Genomic DNA, 27,433 nt, shown 5'->3' with positions numbered 1-27,433 from the left:
TAATGGATATTGAATATACTGGAACTGGAACTACTAAAAGGATCTCTACTGGTAGTGGTAGTAACAGCAACAGAAACAATTATAGCTGTAACCAGCTTATCCAGCTTCATTCACAGCACTTCCCTGTCTAAACAAAGTCTGAAATGCTTCATCTTTCCTCTACCATTTGAGTCTTTAAAAACTATGTAAAATAATGCTTTTCAAATAATAACAGCCTTACAATAAAAAGGTTTCCATTTGCTCTACAGCTTCTATAAGAAAATGTAACAAAACTGGGCATTTAATTTCTTCTTTCCTGTTTCCTGGCATTTAGATGTGAAGTTAATTAAAAACCTGTTAGAAACACTGTATATTTGAATGCAACACCACTGTTTTATATAGTTTTAACTGTTCAGCAATCTGCCACTGCATAATTGACACTTCCTATAACAATAAAATATAATGTCTGTGTCTGTCTCTCTGTCTCTACTATAGCACCGTGATGCCTGCCTGAGAATTAAGCTCTGTTGTGAGGGGACTTTTTCCTTGTCCTTCCAGTGAGGGTAATATACTGTCTTTTGATATGGAAGAGGGTCTTCTTAGCCATGGCACTCCAACTGTGGAATGCTGTGCCCCTGGGGGCCCTAATGACACAAACACTCTTGTAAATAAAGTGCCAAGTTAAAACATGGTGGCTTGCCAAGCCTTTGGGCTTTATTCATTCAACCTAAGACTGTAATTTATAGTGTGTATGTGTGTGTGTGTGTGATATGCTTTTAACTCATAATATGTTTTATTGACTTATACATCCTTGTTATTTTTAACCTGTTTAACTTGTTTTAGTGCTATTTGTAAGCTGGCCTGATATAGAGCAGAGCATAAATCTTTTAATAAATAGAATAGTGAAACACAGAACATGAAATATGGCATTGTTACTAAGGACCTCATCAGACGGGCTTGGGGAAAGTGGGGGTAAAGTGGAGGGAACCGTCTTACTCCTTTCCCTCTTGTCATTCGGGATGGCCAGCTATCCCATGTGCTTACCGCACCTTTCCCCCACTTTCTTCTGCATTCTCCTGCTTGGAGTCAGGTAACACCCAACTCCTGAAGATGGTCTTCAGACTCTGTTTCCATGTGCTTAGGAAATGGAGTGCCACAAAATCCCACTGGAGGCACCCTTAAGTTATGTGATGACTTCCATGGACTCCTGTGGGGCTCTGTTTTCCAAGTGCATGGAAACAGAGACCAAAGAACGTCTGACGAGGTTCTAAGGCCCTATCTACACTGACCATTTAATGTGGACACCTATAAAAACATGCGAAAGAGAGCCCTTAATGTACGTCAGTGTAGTTTGTTTAATTAGCACCCAGGCCTCAGATTGCTTCTAGGATTTCCTATGAAATCATCTGCACAGTGAAACTACTTTCTTTAGAAGTGAGCAAAGTCCTCAGGAATAGAGGGACTCCTTAAAAGCAGAAGACTTTGAGATTTGGTTCACACATTTACAGCAGGTTAGAGATAAAACTAAAACCAGGCTGAATCTTGCACTCTCTCCCTTTTGGCCTCTTCAATGATAGAAAATCACAGGTATTATTGCTTTGTAATCCAGTTACGGGAACATTCACTGTTCTTCAACCCAAATGTGTGTTTGTCTCTGTGTGTATTGGAGTTTGGAAAAGTTTTGGGTTGGGTTTTTTTTTATCATGCTGGTTTGAGATTTCTGGGAGTTCTAATCCAAAGATTTGTAACTTTTCCAAATCTTTGTCTGTCTGCAAGAATTTAAGGAATGACAATATGGCAACCGAGAGTGAAAAAGGAGTGATACAGAAACTCCAGATGACTGGTAAACATCTAGCAGACAGACTTTCACTTTTCAAAAAAATCATGATATACTTATTGTGTAATCTTATATGTACTTATTCAGGAATATGTTAAATTAATCTTTGTATGGGAGTATAGGGTTACTGCCTTATGTATATTAATTATATCATAAGGTGAGTAATTATGAACAATCCCCGAGTGTCCTTTTAAAAAAATAAACGAACAAATGCACAATTAAATGTACCAACTCGCTTTAGCACACCGGGCTCTTACTTTTGCACAAGGAAAGCAAGGGCTAAGCCAAGATCTGTCTCCACACCCTTGCACTGTCATGCTAGCTCTCAATATGCTGGGGCATATTCATGTTGAACAATATTTAGCAATGCATCTTCTCACCCATTCTCTGAGGTAAGGCTTCATTGTGCAATTTACTCAGATGGTCTAATCTGAAGGAACACTCTCAAGTTCTGATAAAAACAAAAGCTGCTAAACTGCAGCAGTGTTGTTTTTTTATACCTTGTTTTCCACTTAACAGTTAAACTTCATTTAATTGTTTTTTCCATGTCAGGTTCCAGGTGAAGGTATCTGTTGTAAGGATATTCCAGCAGGGAATATCTCATATCACCACCCTTCAAAAATGCCAAATGTACCCTTGGTGATGTTACTTCTTTAACAGAATATCAGCCACAGAGTGCTGAGAGACACATTGTGCATATGACAATGAACAATGCAGATTTCATAATCTGTGGCATGAGATAATGTTTCAGCTTGGAATAGTCTCTCCCATTGTGATTTGCTTCCTAAGTTCATTTAGAAACAGCTCTCCCAAATATTATTAATTTGCTTTGCTCCAAGCGAACAAAGCGAGATGTCTCAAAACCAATAAGACGTATCCAAATACAAAGAGAGTGAGATACAGAACAAATGGAGCACATTTCAGCTGGCACAGCAAGATAGGTTACCACCTGCTTTGTCTTCACAACAGAAAACAAAACATTAATGCCAGCAGGCATTGTGTGGTTGCAATTAGAGCACTTTAAGAAATGATATCCTGAGAATACTTCTTTCTAAATGACTTATGCCTCACATCGGGTTGCCTTTTGTTACCATTTTATGGGAAACAATACAACTTGATTCTTCTGAGAAATTTCTAAGCCATTGGATTTGAAAAGAATGGGCATAGAAAGCCAATGGGGCAAAAGCTAGAGATGATACATGGCATCGAACCCACACATCTGTCTCTGATAATTACAATGCAGAGGATGCCGTGAGGCCTTGCTGGCAGTTTTGGCTGAACCGAACACACTCATAGCACCACATGTTCTACATTGCTTCACAGCTATTTATTAACCTATAGTATTCATGCTGTTTATATGCATGGTGGATATTTAAGAAGCTGACAGGAACAAAATTACTTCATTTGAGAGAGTTTGACAGGTACCAAGCACTGCCAAAAGGACTAATAAATTAGTCTGAAAACAAATAAAGCCATAGATGCCTAAATCACAAAACTGAGGGGATTATATTTTGGAAACACCATGAATAGCATGACTCCTTGGAAAAGGTGATAATGTCTGGTAAGGTGGAAGGCAGTAGGAAAAGACTAAAACTGCATTACAGACACAATCAAGGAACAACAGTATGTGTGCTTTACACCATATAGGAAGGTAGCGGGTCTATTCATTGGCATTAGGGTGGCAAAACGGAAGCAGTGGAGGGGCTGTGAACCAACAGCAAACAAAAAAAAATCTGATTGCAATGGACGTGGCTGCAAGTTATAATTACAAAGTGTATGCAACTCAGTTCAGAAGTCGGTTCATCTGAATCTAACAGAACTTATTCTTGGGTGTGTTTATATACAACTGCAACATTAGGAAGCCTTTGAATATGAACTGAGGACTGTGCTGCCTTACAGGTGGTGCTGGAAATTCAACTTTACTCCTAATCACCAATCAAGAATGATGGGGAAGACAACTGGAAGACCATGTTATAAAGAACATGCAGCTGTTTAAGCATAATTTACGCCTTTCAGTAAATGGAAGAACATAGTTTGTGCCATGTCAATAGGTAGAGCCATCAAAATGCACCCCCCCCCCGATCATTTACAGCGGATGTCAATCTCTTGATTAAAAGCTCTTCATATAACTAACTGTTTATGTCACATCTGGAAAGTGAGGGCAGGATATAGGACTGCATACTTTTTAAGCAACTGTGTGTGTATATATACACAAAAATGTCACTAGGGGGCATTTTCGCCTAATTTATCACAGGTGACTTACTGTCAACAAATACAACTCTATAGTAGGACTCAAGGAATTTGGGAAACAAATTTAGCTGTAAAACCTGCGCTTAACCAGTGGAAAGGCATGCCAACTAAACCATTTCAAGTCAACCTACAAAGGCAACTAAGAAAACCCTTCATGGCATAACAGACTATTCCAAATCAATTGCATCAACAAAACAATTTCCACTTTTTGTTGGAGAGAAGAAATACTTGATTTTATTTATTTAAGTATTTCTGTATCACTTTCCCCTAATTCACAAGGGCTTATGGGGTGACAAACATGTAAAAATAATAAAAAAACAATAGACAGATAAAATATGTTAAAATACAGTGAAATCCTCTGAAATGCCTAGAAGTTGACTAAAAACAATCCTAGAATCCTAGTTAAAGCAACCCTTTCAAATATTGAATGTCATAAAGGTTAGCACTGTCTAGACTGTCTGCTATAAGCTTATGTGTTTGGAACCTTCCTTGAAGCTTCCAATCACGGTTCTGCTACAGAGAAACTTGCAAGATGTATCCACCAACATAGTTAGGTTGTTGAGTACTTTTTGCACCGTTTCTCTCACTTCATAAGGTGTTGGGACATACAATGGAACTTCCTATGAAGAGCTCAAACCCCTGGCAGGCTCATATGGGAGCTGGTGGTCTTTCAGATATCCCTGCAAATTAGGACAATTTGTTGTTTGAGGGCTTGATCCCTGTAACATCACAAAAGCTCATCTTGAGCATTCAGTTTCTGGGATAAGCTTCACCTGGCAAATGAATACACAACCCAATGTTGCCACTTCATGCATCTGTCTCAATCTGCTAGACATATGTACTGGCATGAAGTTAGGAATCTATTGAGGGTGCTTTGATTCTGTGTTCCTGCATGGCATGGGCTGGACTGGATGGTCCTTGTGGTCTCTTCCAACTCTATGATTGTATGATTCTATGGACATATAATTTACTCAAGTCTGCATACATTTTTGGAACTCAAAAGGATATTGTAGCCCGTTGAGGCTGAGACGTTTGTAGGATAAGTCTAATTCATTGGCTGCAAGAAGCAGAAACCTGGTGAAGTAGACTCAGTCTATGTAATCTTATGTTACAAATTCTTTCTCTTAGTCCCATGGATGCTACAATATACCTTTGCTCAATGATCCAGATGAACATGTTTATGTCTTTGAGCTCTTTTAACTGTTAGATTAGGAGTGAGAAACATTGAAAGGCTTCTTTCAAGACCTGCTTCACATCTAGGATACCTTCCCCACCTTAAATAAATACTCTGACAGTGCCTTCTAATTATTTACAGTTTTAGGAAAAGAAACCCATGGGACCTTAAGTAGCTTTGAAGGACCCACACCGTGTACACTGCCTACATCTGCACTAGGCAGGTTCTAATAGGGAAAGTAGTCAATTTTTCTGAAACAGTTGTGAATAAAGTATTCAGTGGAATGTCAGAATGGGATCAACAAAGCACTTATTACTTCAGAAAGGTGTTTCTTTCAAGAGATCTCCTATCTCGAGTTGCACTCATTGCCATTCTGTTGGTTGTGTGGCAGTTGAGTGATGGCTGTTGAAGTCAAGCATCAGTCGGCAGCATTTAAAGACCAAATAATAATAAAGGCACCTTTCCCTGCATTCATACACAAAAGATTGCACCCCCCCCTGCTTTGGACATGACTCCTTGAAAATGCATCGATTGCTAAGCTTTTATTGATTTGATAAAACAGCCTTGTGAGATTGGTTCATGTTAACACATCCTCTTTTGTTGGGCAATTGGCTGGGGAAATAGAGCATGGGGATACTGAGCAGAGAATCAGTTGAATTTTAGCCTCTTGAATTGAAACCAAATAGGCCATCAGAGTAAAATAGTGGCTCTAGTTGATTTTTTGTGCCTTTTGCAAATGATAGGAACCACTACCAAGGTTTTTCGAACAAGAGATAGATTTGCAGGGTTTTTTTTATTGTATCAGAAGTAACCTGAGCTGCTTTTGGTGTGAGAGAATTGGCTGTCTGTAAGGACATTGCTCAGGGGATGCCTGGATGAGTTAGCATCCTGTGGGAGGCTCCTCTCATGTCACTGCATGGGAAGCTGGGGCTGATAGATGGGAATTCATCTGTCTCATGGATTTGAACAGCTGACCTTCAGGTCTTCAGGTCAGCAATTCAGTCTACACAAGGGCTTAACCCATTACAATCCCTAGGAATGGAGGATTAAGTTCATGTGTCCAGGTCTCTTGCAGGCAGATAATGTCAAATTTCTGAATAGTTCCAATGAATTCCTTATCTGCCACTTTATTTTCCCAGCCGGCCAGATTCCAGGAGACTATATCCAACCCTACATTACAGTCTTGTCACTATGAAGCGGTAGCCCAGGCTGGGGATAATGTGGTCCCCAAGGCCAATGGCCCTTGAACCTTACAGAGTTCATGGAGCACATCTAAAAATTTGGCTAAGACAGCATGGATTGCCTTTCCTGAGGATCTACACATAGTGCAACATTATACCTTAACTGCAAGGACTGCAATTTCCAGTTGATCATTTTGCCTCTATTTAATATTACTATTTCCCAGTGGTCTCTACTGTTACACACTTTTATTTCAAAACTACGATTGCAAACCAGTAACAAAAAAAAACAAACCCAGTCCAATGCTTGGAAGGCAGATAGACTCAATCTCTTTGCTCTTTGTATTAGTCCCTTAGCTGCAACTTCTACAAGGCTCTAGGAGCATCTTGGTTTGATTAAAATCAGGCAAAAAGAGGGGAATTTTCTTACCACAATTCAAGTGCCAGTAGATGTGATGATACATGATGTGCAGAGTGGCCAGGAAGACTTCTATCAATCATTATGTGAGAGAGGATGAGGGAAAGAGTGCCTGCACTCAGATTTTGATTGTTCAAAGCAAGGGCTGGAAGATATTTTATGTTTGAATCCAGAGCCTATGTTGTGATTTTTTTCTTTACACAACATTTTACTTCTGAACAAAGCAACTGGTATATGCCACTAGCACTTACAACTGAAGAATTACATAAAATAAATACTAAGTTACTTACTCTTGCTAGGCTAGTTCCAGATGGGACTTTGTAAGGAACATATTTTCTGTAGATGTGGCCAACTCTTGAACATGGAACATCAAACATACCACCTCCACACATCCAGACCTGAGTAAAAAATAAAATAAAATAAAGAGAGGATAATAATTGTCAATAGAATCAAAAGTGTGGCAATTTTCACAAGAAGTCAATAGCTGAAAAGAAAACAATGATGTGAAAAATCCAAACTATTCATTCTCTATTCTTCCAGTAGCAACTGTGTTTGCAGAAAAGGAGGGTTGTCTGTGTTAAAAAATGTATTCTGAAAACAATTTTAAAAACAACAACAGCAAAGATTTGCATTAAGGAATTCAAAGCCAGAAAGAGCCAGATAGAACATGACTACCCCAAATCAGCTCTGATTCTTATGGGGCTTGAACACTTCCCAAAGTATGGGGTCTCAATATATTAGAAACACCCCTTTGTATGGGCATGTATCTACCTCATCTGGAGTCCCATGTCCATTATTGGACACTTCAGTCAATCAGGAGGCTGATTGACCACTCAGATTTTGGATGCCCCAGAACAGATGCCAGAAGCAGATTTTGGATTCCCCAGAAAGGGACGTTCAAATTGTTTTAAAGAAAATAAATTGTTTTGGTTTCATGAACCCTCGCACCTCCCGCACCCACTCAAAAAAACAGCCGAATACAAGATGTTGGGATAACCAAGGCTACAACTTGTTTATTTGTTACAACGCCATAGGGTTGGCAGCCCTGCATGTCTCTTGGATCAGGAATCAGACAGCCTGCAATTGATTGATGCCAAGAATGATAGGGAGCAGAGTGCAGGTACTCGTCCAGTTCCATCCCAGGAGACCGTGTCTATTCTTTCTCCATCTTATTCTTCCTCTCCCCCAAAACAGTATGCTAGTTATCCTTTGCCCACTGAACATTTCTCAGTCTTCTTATGGATGCTGTCATTTGCATAAATTAAGATTCACAAAGGATGAATTTGGCATTAATCTATGGGACTAAATCTGATGTGTTTCCTGTGCTGTTTCAATCTAGTACACTGACCAAGGGTTATCTATCTATCTATCTATCTATCTATCTATCTATCTACTAGCTATCATCTATCACATGATAATTTCCTTAGATTACTTCACACCTACTTGCCAAATAAATCTTTAGCAGAACTTCATTATGTGCCTCCATACCATACTAGTAGCATATCTTTATCACATTTGGATTATTCCCACTCCTACAAAGAATCAAGAAGGGCAGATGTAGAAGTCTCCCATTTTCATCCCCATAACCATCCCGGTGAGTTAACCCTCATATGCTAGAATTGCATGATTAATTCCTCCTCAGTTTTTTTTGCAGTAGATTTCAAGCATAGCCAAACTAACAAAGTCACTTGCTCACTTGTAAATAATTCCTCTAACTTCGGTTACTTGTCATGTATAGTTTTCCCTTTAACAAACTAAAATATGGATGGCTCAAGAATATGTCTTAAAAATCTATTGATTTTTGCCATTGGGGTACTTTTTTGGCCTTAGTTTAACAAATTTTTGATTTAAAAAACCCTAGTGCTGTTTCTTTCCTTCTATCTTCCCTTCTCTCTTCCCTTCTTTCTTTCATAAACTAATGATGTCAGGAAAATAAGAATTATTATGTCATATACATTAGATATCATTAGGACCAGGAAGCACCCCACACTTTAAGAAATATATGGGTTTTTAAAAAAGATCTGGACTTAATTTTACTTGTGTATTTTGGCTGAGATGTTTGGACAGAATGCATATCGTTTTGGATATCTCATAGATATTATAATGCAATACCATGCAGTTCTCACTGGGAATTCTTACTCCAATTCTCTTGGAATTAAAATACAATGAAATTTTTAAGTGTCGGTCAAGAAGTTAAGCAATTGTATTGTATCTATTATTATAACTGTAGCAAGGTACGTTAAAAATACTGATAATCTTAATTTTTTTATGTACAAGTCAAGCCACAGCTTTTGTATGCTGTTTTTTAATCTTTTACATATGAGGGGTGTTCATTAAAGATTTCCCCTGGCCCACTTCTATTTATCCCAGGATACTGAAGCTGCACATGTGTAATGATAGAAGTCACTATAGGTTACGTGAGAATTTACAACTCAGAACTTATAATGGTTTTGATTTGGTGCTGAAGTGGAGCAAGTGAAGATCACCATTTTGGAGAATTGCTGCGTCATCATTAGCCAAAATGTCAAGATTAGTGTGGCGTCCGTGGAAAAAATGATCCATCTTCACATGCATAAGGCATCCACTTGCTGGGTCCCCTGGCTGTTCACACCTTTCCAGAAGCAGAAACAAGTCGAATGCTCTCAGGCTCTATTTATGATGTGCCATGGGAACCAAGAGGACTTTTTCAACAGACTGATCACACAGGATGAAAGCTGGGTTCATCACGATGATCCTGAGACTAAAGTCTAGTCGGTGCAATGGAAGCATTATGACTCACCACCTCCAAAGAAGGCACGTGCCCAACTCTCGGCAGGCAAGGTCATGCTCATAGTATTTTGGGACCAGCAAGGAGAAGTATTAATGGATTTCCTAGTAAAGGGTACCATGATCACTGGGGCATACTATGCTTCACTACTGACAAAATTGTGGGAGGCCATCAAAACCAAGAGATGTGGCATGCTCACCAAAGGTGTCCCAGTTCACAACTCACATGTTGCCCAAGTGGAAGCATGCACCTGTGGCTTTGAAATTCTACTACATCTCCCTTATTCACCTCACACCATGGGACTTCCACCTCTTTCTAACAATGAAGTTATTTTTGAAGGGCAAATATTTTTCAGATGATGAGACTCTGATTTCCAAAGTCACAACGTGGCTTTTGGAGCAACCTATTGACTTCTACAAGCAAGGTGTTTACAGTTGCTTTAAAAGATGGGAGAAGTGTATGTCCCTAGGTGGCACCTATGTAGAGAAGGACTAATAGCTGTGCCAAGTTTCATTGCTCTCAGTCCATAGGAAGTGGATCAGCGGAAATCTTTAATGGATGCCCCTCGTAGCAACACAAAATAGAAGCATTCAATTAGTTACTTAGGGTCCATGTCCAGAAGTAATTTGGACACTTTCTTATTCTGAGTTCTATCAGATATTCTATTCAGTAAATCTCTGGCAAATCTCTGGTCTTAAAATAAGAATTAGAACCAAAGGTCGGCATTGTGAACAAATCTGCCATAAAAATAGGAATAACTATAACTAATAAATGATAATGATAACTGGAATTCTCTCTCATATCAAGTGAAGGAGAAAAGCCTGATAAGAATGGGAAACCTGCTGGAAATAATGAGTTGAATACTATTTAGAGGAAATAACATTTGGCACAGATGTGCTAGATATAAAACAGAAAACATACTGCAGTGCTCACCTTGGGTGTCTTTTTGGAATAATTGAAATGAATCTCAGACTAGCCAGAAGGGTGTTCAACAGCTGTTCCTGTTAGTTTATTAGTTTCCTTATGATTACAGACATCTCTTTTCTGCTTTCTTTTCAAAGATCAGAGTTTCTTAAAAATATGTTTTTAATATCATCTGGACTGAGTGCAACATCAAAACAGAGAACTAACCAGGTTTGACTTCAACCCCCCCCATGAAAGCTAACAGAGCTAGAGGCAATTCTGACCTGTGGAGTTACTGACTTGAATTGCACAGCAGATATTTTAGAAGGTCTAAATGAACAAGCCGTAAAACTGAAATGTCTTCTTTTAAAGCAATGAATCAACAGCCAACATAAACAACAACAAAATGTATTTTCTTAAACGCAGCCTTGAAAAAAAATATTTTCTTAGATAATTGTGTCAAAGATTTATTCTTCACTAAACACAAAACCAAGAAAAACCATAGCGAGTATATGGGAGTATTCACCCTGTGATGGAGTGAATGGTTCACAATCCCTTGAATAATTTTAAGAGCATTTAGTGAAAGAGGCTTAGAATCTCCTTTTCTGTGAACATGGGCAGAGTTGGCACATGTTTGGGCAGGGACGCTCACTTTTATCCTAGATGTCCAAAGTTTGGAAATGTTAGTGGTAGTACTAACGTATTCACAGGAAATTATAGCCTGCCCTCCAAATTCACTGGGTTAGGGACACAGGACCCCAGCAAAAGTGAATAACCATACATTTTTAAAAAATGTTGCCTTTTTAACCTGAGAGAACACCTGTCTAGGAATTTCTAGGTCTTCCAGAAGAATTGCGCTGAAGGACCTAGAGATTCCTAGAGAGAACATTTTAATACAATCTATTAATAATCAAATTTGAAAATATCAAACCTGCCAATGTGGAGGGCCAGCTGTACTTCACTAATGTTGCACTGTTAGGTACATTTCAAAAAATTACTATGGAAATAAATTACGTTGTGAATTAATTTGTTAAACCAAACAGCCAAAATCCAACTTAATTAGTTCCACCAGCATATTTATGTGGAAGTGTGGGGAAGTGGTAGCTACCATCTGGGCAATACCATTATTGAATCCTCCCTGCATACTCTTTGGCCATTCAGTAGATGCGAAGAACAGTGTGGAAGGAAGCACTGGATGCCAATTTGTGCAATAATTTAAAAAGTGCTTAAACTAGCCTAAGTTCTAGTTAACACTAGAAAATTTCATCACAACAGTTCTGATCTAATTTCTATTATTATTATTATTTAAATTAAGTTTATTGATATAGCCAGTAACAAACATTTGGGATAAGAAACAGTCATTGTTGCTCAAAAAAAGAAAGAAAGAAAGAAAGAAAGAAGAAAAGAAAAGAAATATATATATATATATATATATATATATATATATATATATATAGTTGTTAGTGCCAGATTTACCATTGTGCTTAGGTGTGCTTAAGCACAGGGCTCCCTTGGCCAGGAGGGCCCATTTTCCTGCCATTTTTTTATGATGGAGGAGGAGTAATTGGTAATGCTACCATTATACCTCTGATTAATAGCTACCATCCGTATCAGTACCCAGATTGCCCCAATAGCTCAATAGATATCTTGAGTAATGATCAATCTATTTGCCCCCAAGGAACTGAGAAATTGATGCTTCTGTTTGATGGTTGATATTTTTGTCTTATGTCTGATATAACAGGCTGCTTTTTAATTTAGTTTTATCTGTTAAGTCATAATTTGTTTTTATTTGTTTGGTTGCCAAATTTCATTACTATGGATGCATTGTTGTTGTGTTCTGGCATTGAATGTTTACCTTATATGTTTAGAATCCGCCCTGAGTCCTTCCAGGGAGATAGGGCAGAATATAAATAAAGATGATGATGATGATTATTATTATGACTGTGTGCTGCAATTCTAAATTTGAATGTGTTATGTTCTGGAGTGGTTCCAGACATAATGATAGTTTATGGGAGTGTGCCATAAAGCAAGCAGTGTAGACCCACCTGGTATTCCTCTTCAGGGCTCAAGTAAGGGATCCCATAACTTAACTAGCACAGGGCCTCTTTTGTCCTAAATCTGGCACTGATTGTGGGCATGTAGCATTTTTATTAAAATATTTAATTATTAAAATATTTGCCAAGACCCTGCATCACAGTTGTAGCTATGAATGGGAACTATGTATCATCTCCTGACCTGATTCCCCAAACCCACCTTAATAGCCAGCATCTGCTTTGAAAGAGGGAGGTCTGTTTTGTTGGCAAAAAGTCTGTTATAGGATGACATTTCTAGTCTCCTCTGATATCAGTAAGCTGTGGTGTGAGAAGGAGGTATCTGCCTTAAAAATAAGGGACACCCAGCCAAGCGGGGGGGGGGGGGGGGGGGTTCTGGGTGGGGACTTCTGGAGGCAGGACTTTTGGGGCCTCAATTAGGGATCTGCCTTCTTTCCCTTCCAGCCTCCCTCAAGCTTCTTGGCAATTGACATCCTTCTGCCCCCTCCTTGTCTTGAGTTGGGGGCAGAGAGACATCAATTGCCAAATAGGAGGAGGAACTTGGGTGAGGGAAGGTAGGGAAAGGGGTTTGGGAGCTCATTGGCTGAGGCCTCAGGACATCTCAGCCAGTGATCTGCCAGGACATAGGACATTTCCCCGATATAAGGGACTGTCCCTGAAAATCCAGGATGCCTGGCAAGCCTGCTTGCAACAGCAGACCTGATTCTAACTGTTGTACCAGATCACTGGCAGGAGAGATCCAGACATAGCACCCAGATCACCAACAGAACAGAGTTCTCTAGTGTGGCTGCCGGCTGTTAAAATAGGTTTGGGGAGACATTTAGGGTCACAGCAACACCACCATGATTGTGAACAGGAGTACTGAACAGCTACAGATACATACATCTAGCTTACACATTCATAACTGCTCAATGGTATGTTAGCCATCATTTTTTTAAAGTTTAGTTCCCAAGCATTTTATCTAATAATTAACAAATAGATTAATTTTTGATTGATTATTTCCAAGGCATGTTCTCTGTGTGCTAGCAAAATGCTTTTATTATTACAATATCTACAAGGGTTAGACAACACTTTGTTTCTGGATTGCTGTAGCTTTGAATGCTTACATATGGTAATAGAGATTATTCCCTTATGAATCAGCTTTCACCAAGCACTTGGATGTGGCCTCTGCTCTGTGCTGATTTGCACTATCTCCATGCTCCTTTGAATTAATGCATGCTGCTTTCACTGGCTTGCCATCAACAAAGGCAATATTTCATTGAAAGTGTACCTCCTGTGGCAATAATATGATATATCTGTTTGTGCCAACTGCTTCCACTATACATACTTTGAAACCCACATACACGACTTTGTTATTATTTGTATAGCAATTGTGCTTGGCTTTCTTAAAATCCTAAATTGGTGGGATGCAAAATTAGCATTTTTATGCACTTGTTTGTATTATGCTAATGAAAATATATGCTGACATTTCATTGCCTTTATAATTGGCTTGAACTAAATAGAAGTGCTGGGGAAGGACTGATAAGGAGAAAGAGTGCACTTTGGCACACATACAAGAAAAGTTGCTGTATCCTTGAAGACCCCAATTTGCATGGCTGCTGCCTAACATTAATGATTATTGGGAACAGATGCTAGTCCTGTAATGTATATGCATGGCTTTTGACTGCCTTTGTGATGCAAGGATAAAAGCATACACATGAGGTTTACTTCATCGGAACTTGGGGGACTAGAAGGCCACAACCTGGTCTGGCAGCCTATTTCTAATACAACAAAATGGCAGCTAAATTTCAAATTATGTTTCAGCACGTAGACTGAAGGTTATTTTACTGTATCTATACATATTCAGATCTTGAATGATCCTGTAAGATTTACCAATGCCAACTAGACACAATGTTAAAACAGACAACCAATCTCTTAAACACTAAGCAACTTGCACAAACTCTTCTATAACACAGAAGAGTTGTTCACCTGCCCAAGGTCACCAAGGGCACATCTACATGGACCACTTAGATCGGTGTAGGTTTGGATCAACCTTGAGGTGACTAAACACCACACAGGGCTGATCTTAACATGGCCTTGCCACAAGGTTAACTGAAGATGGGGGAAAGCTTGAATTCTGTTTTCCCCAAATACATGATGATTTTACATTTTTTAACGATATGCTATTTTTGTATCATTTATCTTGATAAACTTGAGAAGCTGCAGAATGTTATACTTGTGCAATTGTTTTATTGATGGTAGTGCTTGTTCTTAACTAATATGGCAAATTGTCAAATCCCTCCCTGCTGTGTGCAGATAATCCCTTGGTCCATAGCCTTCCATCTGCTATCTGGAAACAATTATATTTCTTAACATATAAGTATAAGGCTTTCGTGGCTGGAATACATACTTGAAAGTATGTATAAATACTTTCAAGAATGCTATAAGCTAGATATTGTCATATTAATTTCATCACTTGGCAGCAGAAATACTCAAGGCCACCCACGAAGTGATTTTGCATTCCCACTATGGTCCAGACCTTGTGATGTTATGGAGAAACAAGGATTAATTAGTGGCTCTTAACAATAGGGAGTTTGAGGTAGTTGCTAGAACTTATGAAAATTTGTCGAGGTCTTGGTAGCTGCTGTAAGGTATCAAGCACTGCTGCTCAGGGCACATCAACATGGGCAACTTACCCAGGGGGAGTCTGCACAGATGGCTTTGAAGCTGCTGAAGGGTGGAAGAGTGTCTGCATGGCCAGGTACCCTGCCACCCCAGTAATGCGAGGGAGTCTACATGGCCACACTGATGCCAAGTGATGACTTGGAGTAATTTCATGTCAGCATTGATGATAAATATCAGCACTGGCAATGAGCCACCCTTACTGTCACTGTCCTGTCACCATTGGAGTGGCAACCACATAGTACAAAATTGTTCCTAGTCATCACTTATCGCTAGTGTTGATACTTGGAGAGGGGAGGAGGGAAAGGAGAGATTGCTAGGATGGTGATAGAACAGTGATGGGAAGTGCCATCTCATGTCCTTGGGATGCCCAAGCCCATGGAATATGGAATGGATGGGTAAACTGTGCCAGAGGGTTTCAAAGTGCAGGGGTGGTACAGAGCTTTGGGGAAGTTCTGGGTATTCCCCAACTCTAGTTAATACAGGACAAGATTGTGTTGTATGGTCTTGTCTGGTGTGAGGGAAAATCAGCTCCATGTGGATGCCATCAAGTCCATTCACTCCTGCCTCACCTCATTTGGTTTGTATAGATGGGCCCTCGGGACCTAATCACATGGGTGAGGTCCTGCAGGGGATTCACTACCTTCCTTGATGAATTAGGAGGACAGCAGGGCAACCCCGGGACCCCACCACACCCACATCTGATGCTTCTCCATCCCAAGTAGAGAAGAATCACTATATGGCTTTCCCCCTGCCACATCCCTGTGGTTGTCTATGGAACATGGGAAGCCTTCCATGTTCCAAAGGGAGCATCCTGCCACAGTCAGGACACTTCCTCCATGGAGCCCTGCCAGAAGCTGTTGTCCATCATGTGATGGGCAGCATGGGACTCTGAGGGGGATGCATCCTGGCAGTGTACTAGGATAATAAATTTATCTTGTGTGATGAGGTGGTCAGTCTCATAAATTAAGTGTAATATAAGTGCTAAGTGTTGTGTTGCTGTTGTTTGACTTTGAGTAATTTTGAACCCTAAGATAAACATACCATGCCTTTTTCCAGGTATGGAGTGTGGGATTAGTTCAAAGACACCCAATGGGTTTTCATGGTTGAGTATTTATTTATTTATTTATTTATTTCAACTATTTGTACCCCGCCCTTCTCAACCCCCAGAGGGGAACTCAGGGCAGCTTAGAGCTGGCAACGATTTGATGCCCCCACATACAACATAATAAAATACAATCATTACATACAGGTAAAAACATTAAATCAATTCAAATTAAAAACTGTTTTAAAATATTACTGGCTGGTTGGCCTTATCTAAGGCGAATTCTGTGACCAGTGACTCAATCAGAAAGTTGTCCATAGTCCATTTTCCATAGCGTCATCATTGTCACTGTCATTGTTAGCATGCTATCTGAAAGCCTGTTTTCACAACCATGTTTTCAACTTCCTTCTGAAGGAAAGGAGAGATGTAGGTGACCTAATTTCGCTGGGGAGCGAGTTCCACAGGTGGGTGGCCACTACCGAGAAGGCCCTGTCCTTCATCCCCACCAAGTGCGTTTGCAACACAGGTGGGGTTGAGTGCAGGGCCTCCACAGAACTCTGAGGTGGGACATAGAGAGAGATACAGTTGGACAAGTACGCTGGGCCAGAACCGCATGGGAAAGTTGTAGTCTAACCCTCAAACCACTATACCACACTAACTCACTGCTAAATATTTCAACTTAGTTTATATAAGGGCAGCAAGTAACAGGCTATATCTTAGTCACTACTGTTCTCTGTTCACCCATACATAACTTCTCTTTATCTCACCTCCACACCTCATCACTTTGCCTCAATTATATTTCAAAGAAAACAATGTTTTTCTGCTGAATCCTCTCTGTGTCTGAGAGAATGTGTGTATGTGTGTGTGTGAGAGAGAGATTTGTTATTTCTTCTAGGCAAATGATAGAAAATGCTGTTGAAAACTATTTCAAAAATGTATTCATGGGAACGGACAAGGACCCTTAGGTCAACTGACAGTAATGAGATGAAGGAGGGGATATGGCTGGAAACAGCCCTCTGTGTAACACAGCCCTGTCCAAAGAATCTGTCACTAGAACAAAACAGGATGGGACAATTCAGTATCTGAGCTTCAAGTATGGTTACCATGGTTTCTACACAGAAAGGAATGGACCGCCATGCAATTATATTCCTTCCAATGACAAATAACGGGGACATAGGAAATGGGATAATACAATCTTTAGGTCTCCCATCAGAATAGTGAGTTGCAAGAGGCAGCATTCATTTATCTTAGGAAACCCTGTTAACAATACAGAGTGCAAACTGATGTGCTCTACACAAACTGTCCATCCATTTAGCTTGTGGCCTTCTTTTGTCTCTCAGATGTGTTTTTCTTTTTCATATGGAATTGATTCAAAGTTACATGACACCAGTTCAGTTCAGGCAGGGTCACTGCGATTCCGTTGCAAACACTCTCAAATACATGTTGGCAGTTGAGAGTACAGACGTCCCCTGGCACCTTCTGCACAATTCCTTCAGTGCATTTCTTTGGCGTGTGTATGCATTAGTAAAGGAAGACTCATGTTATGTCCCTTTGATGCTTGAAGAAAGTAACTAGGTTTGCAATAATGTCAATGACTGACACACTCAATTTATTCAGCAGTAATGCACTGAGTAGGCATCATAGAGGATTAAATCAGACTACGGAGATCTTGGAGCTATGTGTGAACCTGAGGATGCTGTAAAAAGAGATCCTGCTATAAGGAAGGTTAGGTGAGAGGTTCACCAAGAAGAACCTGAAGAGTTTTTAGAATTTGTGCAATAATGAATGTTTTTGGATGTCTACTTGAAAGTATCACAAGGAGAAGGATCCCATAAGGAAGCTGCTTAACTAAAAACAAACCACTGATCTGCTGAACTTGCTTACCAAAAATAAACCACAGAGCTGCTGAACTTACAGCTCTGGCGGGAAGGTAAGAGCGCTCCATGCAGTCATGCTGGCCACATGACCTTGGAGGTGTCTATGGACAATGCCGGCTCTTCAACTTAGAAATGGAGATGAGCACCAACCCCCAGAGTCAGACACAACTGGACTTAATGTCAGGGGAAAACCTTTACCCTCCCCCCCCTCTATATATAGGTTACTGAGAAGAGGCCGTGGAAGAATACATCTGTCAAGACCTCCCAACCCCCAAAGAGAGAAAATTTGATAGCATAATACCCCTGAATACCAAGCAAGGATATCAATCATTGCACACTACATTCTTTCCGTTAAGAATGAATAATTTTACCATATATCTCTTTCCTGCAAGGGAATCATTGCAACATTGGCAGTTTTTGAATGTTCTTCATAGTTTGAGACTTATTATGAAAAAAGAAATGAGGCATTTTCTGTGGAAGAAATGAAAGTGTGTTTCCCACACAGAAAAAGTCTCAAACTGTGAAGAATTTCACCCATTTCAAATTCTTCTTGACACTGCCGGGACCCATTTTTTAAAAATACTATTGACATCTCTAATAGAGGGCCAATGGACTGCAGCACCGATAGATCAGCTGTATTCCCAGGGCACAGTTGGTTTGTGTTGGAAGAAAGGAGAGGGATTATTTTTACTGTTTTTCTTTATTGTAGCTTGCATCCCACCACTGTAGCAGTATTAGTGATTAAGAAATTAGCAGCTGCAGGCTTAGCTTTTATTATTTTAGGCAGGAGAGGGCCATGTACCTCATTTTTGACACTCCCAAAAGCTGCCAGGCAGTGCCATTTCCCTCCCAATTCATTCATGTGTGCAAGTACCTTCAAATACTTTGTAGACTTAGGACAACTTTCATAGAGTTCTCTTAGGTAAGAAATTTTGCTCAATTTGCTGATTTCTTTCTAAAAGGAAAAATGTGCTCCCATTGGGATTAGATCTTTTTATAAACATGGCACTCAGTTTTTGCATAATTCACATTTTTTTTTCATGTCAAGAGTGATGTGAAACTGCAAGTGGCTTCTGGTTTGAAAGAATTGGCCATCTGTAAGGACTACCCAGGGGATGCCTGGATGTTTTACCATTCTGTGAGAGGCTTCTCTCATATTCCCGCATGGGAAGTTGGAGCTGACAGATGGGAGCTCACCCTGTTCCTGAGATTCAAACCGTCAACCTTTTGGGAAGCAGCCTTTCCAGCACAAGGGTTTAAACCCTTGCACCACTGGGAGCTATATGTTTTAAAGGGGGTATTTTAAGGGGAGTGATTTTGTTTGGTGACAAGGGTCACAAAAACAGCCAAGAGGGAAGCATGAAACCCATAGTTTGCGGTTGCCTAATTGTGCCATATGGGAAAGGCACGTGGACAGGGCAATTGTATCAGACACCCCCCCCCCCGCCCCTGCTAATAATGAAAGGACTAAGGCTCCATCTACACTGACCAATTTAAATAGTTCAAAATTAGCCTTGAACTGCCGTGGCTAGACAATGAACTTCCATGAAAGCATGCAAAAAAGCCATAATGTGCATCAGTGCTTTGTGGTTTGTTTAATAACCATCCAGGTCTCAAATTGGTTCCAGGATTTCCTGCAGCTGCTTTAGGTTGGGACTGAGAAATCAATGGAATAACACTTATAATTGTATTTTGTATTAATGTAGGTATAAGAGATAGGGAAACTATTATGCTTTCCTTACTCCATTAAAAAAACAGCATTTACCATGAAGAATTATTTTGATGGCTTACCTTGAAGGAAATTTCATACTGCTCCCCTCCCCAGATTTCTAAACCTGGATCATAGCCACCGAGATCCCAAAACCACTTTCTGTTAACAGCGAATAAGCCTCCAGCCATAACAGGAGATCTGGGTAAAACCATAAAACAATAATAACAACAGTAAATAGCTATCACGGTATGGCAACCTGAAAAGATCAGCACTTTGCTTTGATGGACTCTGACATTGTGACAGCTCTCTGTATTGTGTTTGTATGGGACTGCTTCATTAGCATAAAATGTAGTGAATGCATATTTTATCCAAACATAATCAGATTGCACACAAGGAATAATGCATCAAATATATTCAGGCAAAATTATATCATGATGGAATACAGAAATAGTAGCTAACTGAAGTCTCTCACATTATCAATGCAATATCAGCAGATATTTATCTTCATTAACTTTTCCAGGTATTGAAAGACCTTCCTATTAATAAGTAAATTGACTGATATTTTATTAGGCATGACCATTTTGAAAGGGTACATTTCTTCCCAAGTATTTCAACAAACCTGTAGGTTGCACAGACTTAGTGCAGCAAAGCATGTTCAGTGAATCACGCTTTGGCCCCAGTTCTGACCCAAACCACATGTCCCAGTCCTGCCCCCAGCTTTCTCAAGCGCATGCGGCTTCTGCCAAAAACTTTGTGCAGCCACGTATAAAGCCCTCCTCTTTGCGGGAGGACATGATGGGCTGCCAATTCCTCCTGTGAAGAGGAGTGCCTGAGGGACATGGGACTATGCAGGGCTCTCACGAGAGCTTGCACAACCACTTGTCAAACCCTTCTCTTCTCAGGAGGTCTCCCCGCTCCATCCACCCATCCTGGCATAGATGCACTCCAAGGTTTTATTTTCCATTGCTGAAAGCTTTGGTGATCTAACACTTTTGTTTTTAAAGAAGGAAATTTAAATAGGCAGCAACTGCAATGGGCATATTACAAAGAGTGCACCTTTTGCTGCTGCACATTAAATTTGTCAGCAAATACTTGTTTTGGTTTCAGGGTTTGGAAAATTGAGGTGCACATTAGATTCAATGGTGCATTAGATAGGAGTAAATACAGGTAGGGTGGTCATTCAGTTAGTGAAAAACAGCATGCCACAATCTTCCCATAATTCTATTTTCTTGTATGTATTATTTTATATTTCACTTCTATGTACTGTATTCTAGCAAGACTCAGATGAAGGAGAGCATCTGTAGGGACCCAAGGAGGTCTTCACTGGTAATCTTTGCTCTACACCCAGCTACAGATAAATAACTGGATGCTTCTTTCACCAACCAGCAATATTCGATTTTTGGAGGGGGGAAGGTGAGAAAAAGCGGGTTATGGCAGCTAGATGAAGAGCACCATCCCTATGTTTTGTAGCAACAACTCCTGAAGTGGAATTGTGATCAAAAATTTACCAACATGAATGTGACGGGAAAAGGTTTAAAGTATTCATAACGGGTTTCAGAAAAACAACAACAAATTCTACATATATGTAAATGACATGCTTGTTGTGACATCAGTTTTGGTGTACTATGATCAAACTGCTTGAATAAATATCAACACAGAGAAAATAAAAAGACACATAATTACTGAAGCTGCAATTGCGATACACTATTACTTTCTGTTCCCCGAAGGAGGTTTTGCCCACCTTTAACCTTAAATAGCTTTCATCCTCCAGTCCTCTCTCTTTGTGTCTTTTCTTCATGCATTCTGTAATGTAGATATTTTAAAGTGTTCTTTAAAACACACTTACTTATAGGTGTTAAACTTTCAGAAGGAAGTGCTTATATTTGAAAGGAATAGTCTGCAAAAGTTCAGTACATTTACTACAAATAGGAGAGCTGTCAACTATTTGTACAGAAGAGCAAAACCGATCATTTGTGACATTTAGTTATTTTTCTTCTCTCAAAACTATCATTTATGTGTGAGTGTGTGTATCTATATATCTATATATATCTACACGCACACCAAATGAGAGGGGAGGAGAGATGCACAAAATATCAGTCTTGGGAGAAGGAAAAAAAAACACACTTCATTCAAAAATGTTAAAGTCCAAATGCTGGCTTATATTAAAGCATATTTTGTATAAGGAATATGTATACTGCACTGTATATGCATATATATTACTCCCAGGTATGCCTTGACATTTTCCATCTTGCACAAAGTTTTGATGGAAAAGATACAATAAGAACAGCTGTCAGATTTTCCTGAAAAACTATCACAAAGACTCTTGTAAGTTTGGTTTTTAAAATTTGTGTTGCACAATCTATAGAATGTCCTAGATTGTTTCAATAGTGAAGAACAATGTTACATATTAGGATTACTATCTCTTCACATGGTGGCTAAATCCATAAAATGTTACATAGGTGTCTATAGATGCCTAAAAGAGAAAAGGTCATTTTATTGCTTTGTGATTTAAATAATGTGGCCAATATAAAACTGTAATTACAATGCACTTATCAGAGTGCACTTTCCACTGAAATTATCACGACTTAAGTTGATGTAAATGTTGACAGGATAATATGTCCCCATGGACATTCTATGGTGAAACAGAATAAATATTTGAAACATGTTATCTTCAAAATTGTTGAATGAAAACAAAATGTATGCATGATACGATCATAGTGAACACATATATGCCTTTGAATTATTACCATGATAAACATGGGGAAAAAACCCCAAATCATTAAGGAACAGTATAGAAAGAGATCAGAGTTACTGCTTTTATATTATAGTTTTAGGAATATTCGTCCAAAGCAGAATTTTTCAAAAAACTACATTCTGGGAATATACTACATGTTAGTGCTACGACATTTTTTGTTGTTGCAATGGAAGTCCTTGGGTTAAGACCCTGGAAAGCCATTCAGAGTTAGAGTAGATGGATTTAGATACATTTGAATGACAATCTGTCCTTCTTTATTGATTGTAGTCTTCCATTTGAAGAGTTGGTGTCCAGTGCAAATCCATTTTAAACTTGATGCATAAGAAAGGAGAGCAAGTGCCTTGAAGATGCCTGTCAACAATCTCCCCTGCTTTAGTGAGATGTACTGTGTTTCCAATTAATTTAGACTAAAAACCCTAAAGGCATCAAATGCTGCCTGATCTCAAAAGTTAAGTAAGATTGGCCCTGGTTAGTACTTGGATAGTAGACTGTCAATGAAAACCTGATGCTGTAGGCTATGTATCAGAAGAAAGAAATGGCAAACCACTCTGAGTATTTCTTGCCTTAGAAAACCCTATGAAATTCATGTGGTTGCCATAAGTCAATACACAAATGCAATTATTTATACATTATCATTCATACAGGATGTATAAATTTCAAATCACTGTTCTTTTTGGTTCTCTCTTTCCTTTGATTTTTTTTTTCATGTCAGGAGCAACTTGAGAAACTGCAAGTCATTTCTGGTGTGAAAGAATTGGCTGTCTGCAAGGACGTTGCCCAGGGGATGCCCGGATGTTTTGATGTTTTACCATCCTTGTGGGAGGCTTCTCTCATGTCCCTGCATGGGAAGCTGGACCTGACAGAGGGAGCTCATCTGCACTCTTCCCAGATTCGAATCTTCGACCTGTCGGTGTTCAGTCATGCCGGCACAAGGGTTCAACCCATTGCGCCACTGGGGGCTCCTCTCTTTGATAATATATAAGTTACGATCTATAACAGATAAATAATTAAAACTATTTATAAAACCACTTCCCAAAATTTTATTTACATGATGAAAACATGATGAGGTCAAAGGAGAGGATCAATAACTTCTCTCAGGAACTTCTGCCGATATGACCTTGTACTCTTTGTTGATTAACTTAGAAAGTAAACATCTCTATATAAGGATGCCAGAAAAATACCTAAAAGCAATTACTGCATTTCTTCAATTTTAAGATGCTACTGATTACACTGATTACAAGACACACCTAATTTCAGTACCACCAATAGAAACAAAGTGACACACACACACACAAGGTGAAAATATGTATATGTGTGTGTGACTGGAGTGTCCACTTACACAAAGAAGCTCCCACTTCCACAAATAGCTATAGATCCCACCAGTGATGGACTTGAATCAAACAGAATCCCCATGACTAACTCAACCTACAGGTGGGGTTTGAGGGGACTGACTTACCATAGTGGGAGTAGCAGTTTACCCTAAAGCCAGAGAGCCACTGAACTACACCAATGATGCATTTAGAGCAAACTTGCTCAACATAACAACATATGATGCTGTGTGAGGCCACCCTGAGCCCCTCATCGGGGGGAGAAGGGTGGGGTAGAAATACATGAAATAATAATAATGACATGAGTTGTAGTTCACCCACAATCTTATGTATTTTGTACAACCAAGCGCACACATACACACACAAACATGCACACACATGTGTATGTGTATGTATATATATGTAAGCAACCGTGATTCCAAAATACACACCAGTATTAGAGATGTTTATATAGAGGGAAAAAGTGTGTCTTTTTTTTCCTCTTAAGAAGGTCCTTGGTTCATTCTCTTAACATATCTATCTACATATATTTTGCGGTGACAAAATTTTAGCTGCGAAAGTCAGTTCAAATATATTTGGTACTCCTGTGAATCTACAGAAAAGTGTGTTTGAAATATGTATGTGCTTGAAAGACATAGGTTTGGCAGGCTAAGTAGCTCATGCCTATTATTAAAATGGATGTGTCAGGAAAAATAAGACTATAAGAGAACAATGGAAGAGAGACAGGAAATGAAAGCATGTAACATTCAGACACAAACATCCTTTAAGTGGTTTACAATGAGAGCCTTCATGGAAAACAGGCAAGGTGAAGGAATAACATTGCAACCTTTTAGCACCATTTCATATTCAATGAGATCCACCCCTTTGTCATTGCTTCTACCTGCTTCCTATGGTCAGATCCCCTAAGCTGCCGAGCATCCCCAAGGAAGGAATGCTACCTGCAACACTTGGTGACTACCGTCAATAAAAGTGAGAGTGAGTATCTTCATGGTTGCTTGCAAGATACTTAGACTTTATGACACAGTGCACATAGTGTTAAGGAGAAGGAGTCATTCAGGATATAGGTTCAGCTCCTACTCAACCTTGAAGCTCTCTTAATGTTTGTAAGCTAATCACTTCAAAAATAAAACAGCAGGGGAAAAAGAAGTATGTGTGCAATTCTGTATTGCTTGGAGGAAGGATAGAATTAAAAATGATATAAAATATTGCATCCACATACTGTGTTTCTGTCAAATTTCAGAAGTATGGAGGAGATGTCTATGTCTATGTCTAGCTCTGCCCTATAATTCCAATTAGTTACATTGTAGGAAAGACTTCCATAACCCAAGAGGAGGCAAAAAGAAGGAGCTTGACACAATTACTAGCATCCTTTCTGTATATTGCTGTCGGGCATAGTAAAATATCAAGCTTGCATTATAATGAAATGCCAAATTAAAGCAGCCAGTGAAGACTTTATATTTCAAATTGAGAAACCAGCAACCAGCTAATATTTTGTCTAACAAGAGTCTCAAAATGTTTTTTTTTTCATCTTAAGATTCCACTTCCGAAATCAATGAAGGACAGCAATTTTCAGGCCAGATGATCCACCATAGTTGTAGAACAGCCTCCCCCTCGCCTTCTACTGCAAAGCTTAGAAAAAGATTCTCCTAGGCCTGTAATTCCCATCAACAATTGTTTTAGAAAATGAACTCAGATGAGGGAGAAAGAAAGAAACTGTGCTTCAGGCAGGAGGATTAGTATTAAATTACAACAATATCTAACCCCCACTGTAAAGTGGAAGGGAATAGATTGAATGATTATCTGCCTAGCGGAGAGGTTTTATTTTGCTTTGGTTCATTGAGCTTCATTACAATTTCATGAGAAATGCTCCAACAGGCTGAAACACCTTGATAGCCTTCACTCAAAATGGTTCCCCTCCAAGTAGATCAATACATAGACACCTTCTCCTTCTCCAATAAGAATGTGGTGTAAATATAATTCTAACACCAAATACTTTATTAAATTTCAAGACTGGATCCTCTTGTCCATGAACCAAGTCTTTATTTCTAAATTCTGCATAAGTGAGGAGTTCTGAATTAATTACATTAAATACAATGTGGTAAAAGGTGAAGGCTTTCAGTTCCCCTCCCTCTTGTCTACCCTGTTTTTGAAGGTGAGTCCTTATGTAATTCCTCCATAAATGTTGGCGATAGAATTTAGCCTGATTTAGAAATAAACACAATGGAGATTTGACAAGAGGTATTTTGCATCAACATACAAACAAGATGTTCCCTCCTTTAAGGAGAATTCTAAAACTAGGATCCTGTAAAGCTCCGAAATCAACAGGTACAGTAGAATCTCGCTTATCCAACCTTTGCTCATCCAACATTCTGCATTATCCATTGCAGTCTGCCTCCCACTCGGATCCACAGCTGTTTCAATACAGGTTTGTTGTAAGTTTTTCAAGCTGTATGGTCATGTTCCAGAAGCATTTTCTCCTGACATTTTGCCTGCATCTATGGCAGGCATCCTCAGAGGTTGTGTTGGAAACTAGGAAAATGAGGTTTATATATCTGTGGAATGACCAGTGGGAGAAAGAACTCTTGTCTATTGGAGCAAGGTGTGAATGATTCAATTGGCAAGCTTGATTAGCATTTAATGGTCTAGCAGTTTTCAAGGTATGGCTTCTTACTGCCTGGGGGAATCCTTTGTTGAGAAGTGATTAGCTGTCCCTGTCTGGAGTTCCCCTGTTTTTGAACGTAGTTCTTTATTTTTTATATATACATTGCGATGTTTTGGTGCTAAATTTGTAAATACAGTAATTACTACATAACGTTGCTGTGTATTGAACTGCTTTTTATGTTGATTTGTTGTAATACATGATGTTTTGGAGCTTAATTTGTGCTTAATTTGTAAAATCATAATGTAATTTAACGTTTAATAGGCTTTTCCTCGATCCCTCCTTATTATCCACATTTTTGCTTATCCAATGTTCTGCCGGCCCATTTATGTTGGATAAGTGAGACTCTACTGTATGCCCAAACTGGACATCTGATAATACTGATGCACATTACATATCTAAACAAACAGAACCAAGAATTATTAAGTGTGAGTCAGCTATTGACCTGGTAGAGTAAATATGACACTTTGACAGCTCTTGGGCCATTTTGATATGATTTTGACAATGGATGTTTGCAAAACCTAAGTTGTTCTGCAGAGTGAGAAAACTGTAATGATTACGTACCCCCTAGGCAAAACTAAAAATAGCCACATTGAATGAATAAGGACAGTTTTTCTGTCCTTACCTGTCATCACCAGGACAAAGTGATGGAGATGTAGACTTTGCAAATTCAGTTTTTGAATAAAGTGGTTCTCAAATGTAGGCTGAAGTTATCATAAAGGTAACCCTCACATCCACACATAACAAAGATGTGCTTGTTCAATGCTATTAGCACCCCACCTCCACCGCCGCGTGACAAAAAATAAGGGAAGGCTATGCCCCTCTGTTGTCACATAGGAA

At 39.3% G+C, this 27,433-nt stretch overlaps 1 protein-coding gene across 3 annotated transcripts in view; it reads right to left on the bottom strand.

Moving 5' to 3' along the window:
- The window catches only part of GALNTL6 (polypeptide N-acetylgalactosaminyltransferase like 6), a 616,387-nt gene that overhangs the window by 54,325 nt on the left and 534,629 nt on the right, over positions 1-27,433 (bottom strand). For all 3 annotated transcript variants that reach the window (XM_060778709.2, XM_060778710.2, XM_067468722.1), the window contains 2 exons: positions 19,932-20,049; positions 7,127-7,234 (listed from right to left, as the gene is read on the bottom strand). In XM_060778709.2, coding sequence (XP_060634692.1) covers positions 7,127-7,234; positions 19,932-20,049 — 226 coding nt within the window. The remainder of the gene's footprint in view (positions 1-7,126; positions 7,235-19,931; positions 20,050-27,433) is intronic.

Source organism: Anolis sagrei, chromosome 5, assembly GCF_037176765.1.
Source record: "Anolis sagrei isolate rAnoSag1 chromosome 5, rAnoSag1.mat, whole genome shotgun sequence".
NCBI classification, from domain to species: Eukaryota; Metazoa; Chordata; class Lepidosauria; order Squamata; family Dactyloidae; genus Anolis; species Anolis sagrei.
The sequence above is the reverse complement of the archived record's forward strand: the minus strand, read 5'-3'. Positions and strand labels throughout refer to the sequence as shown.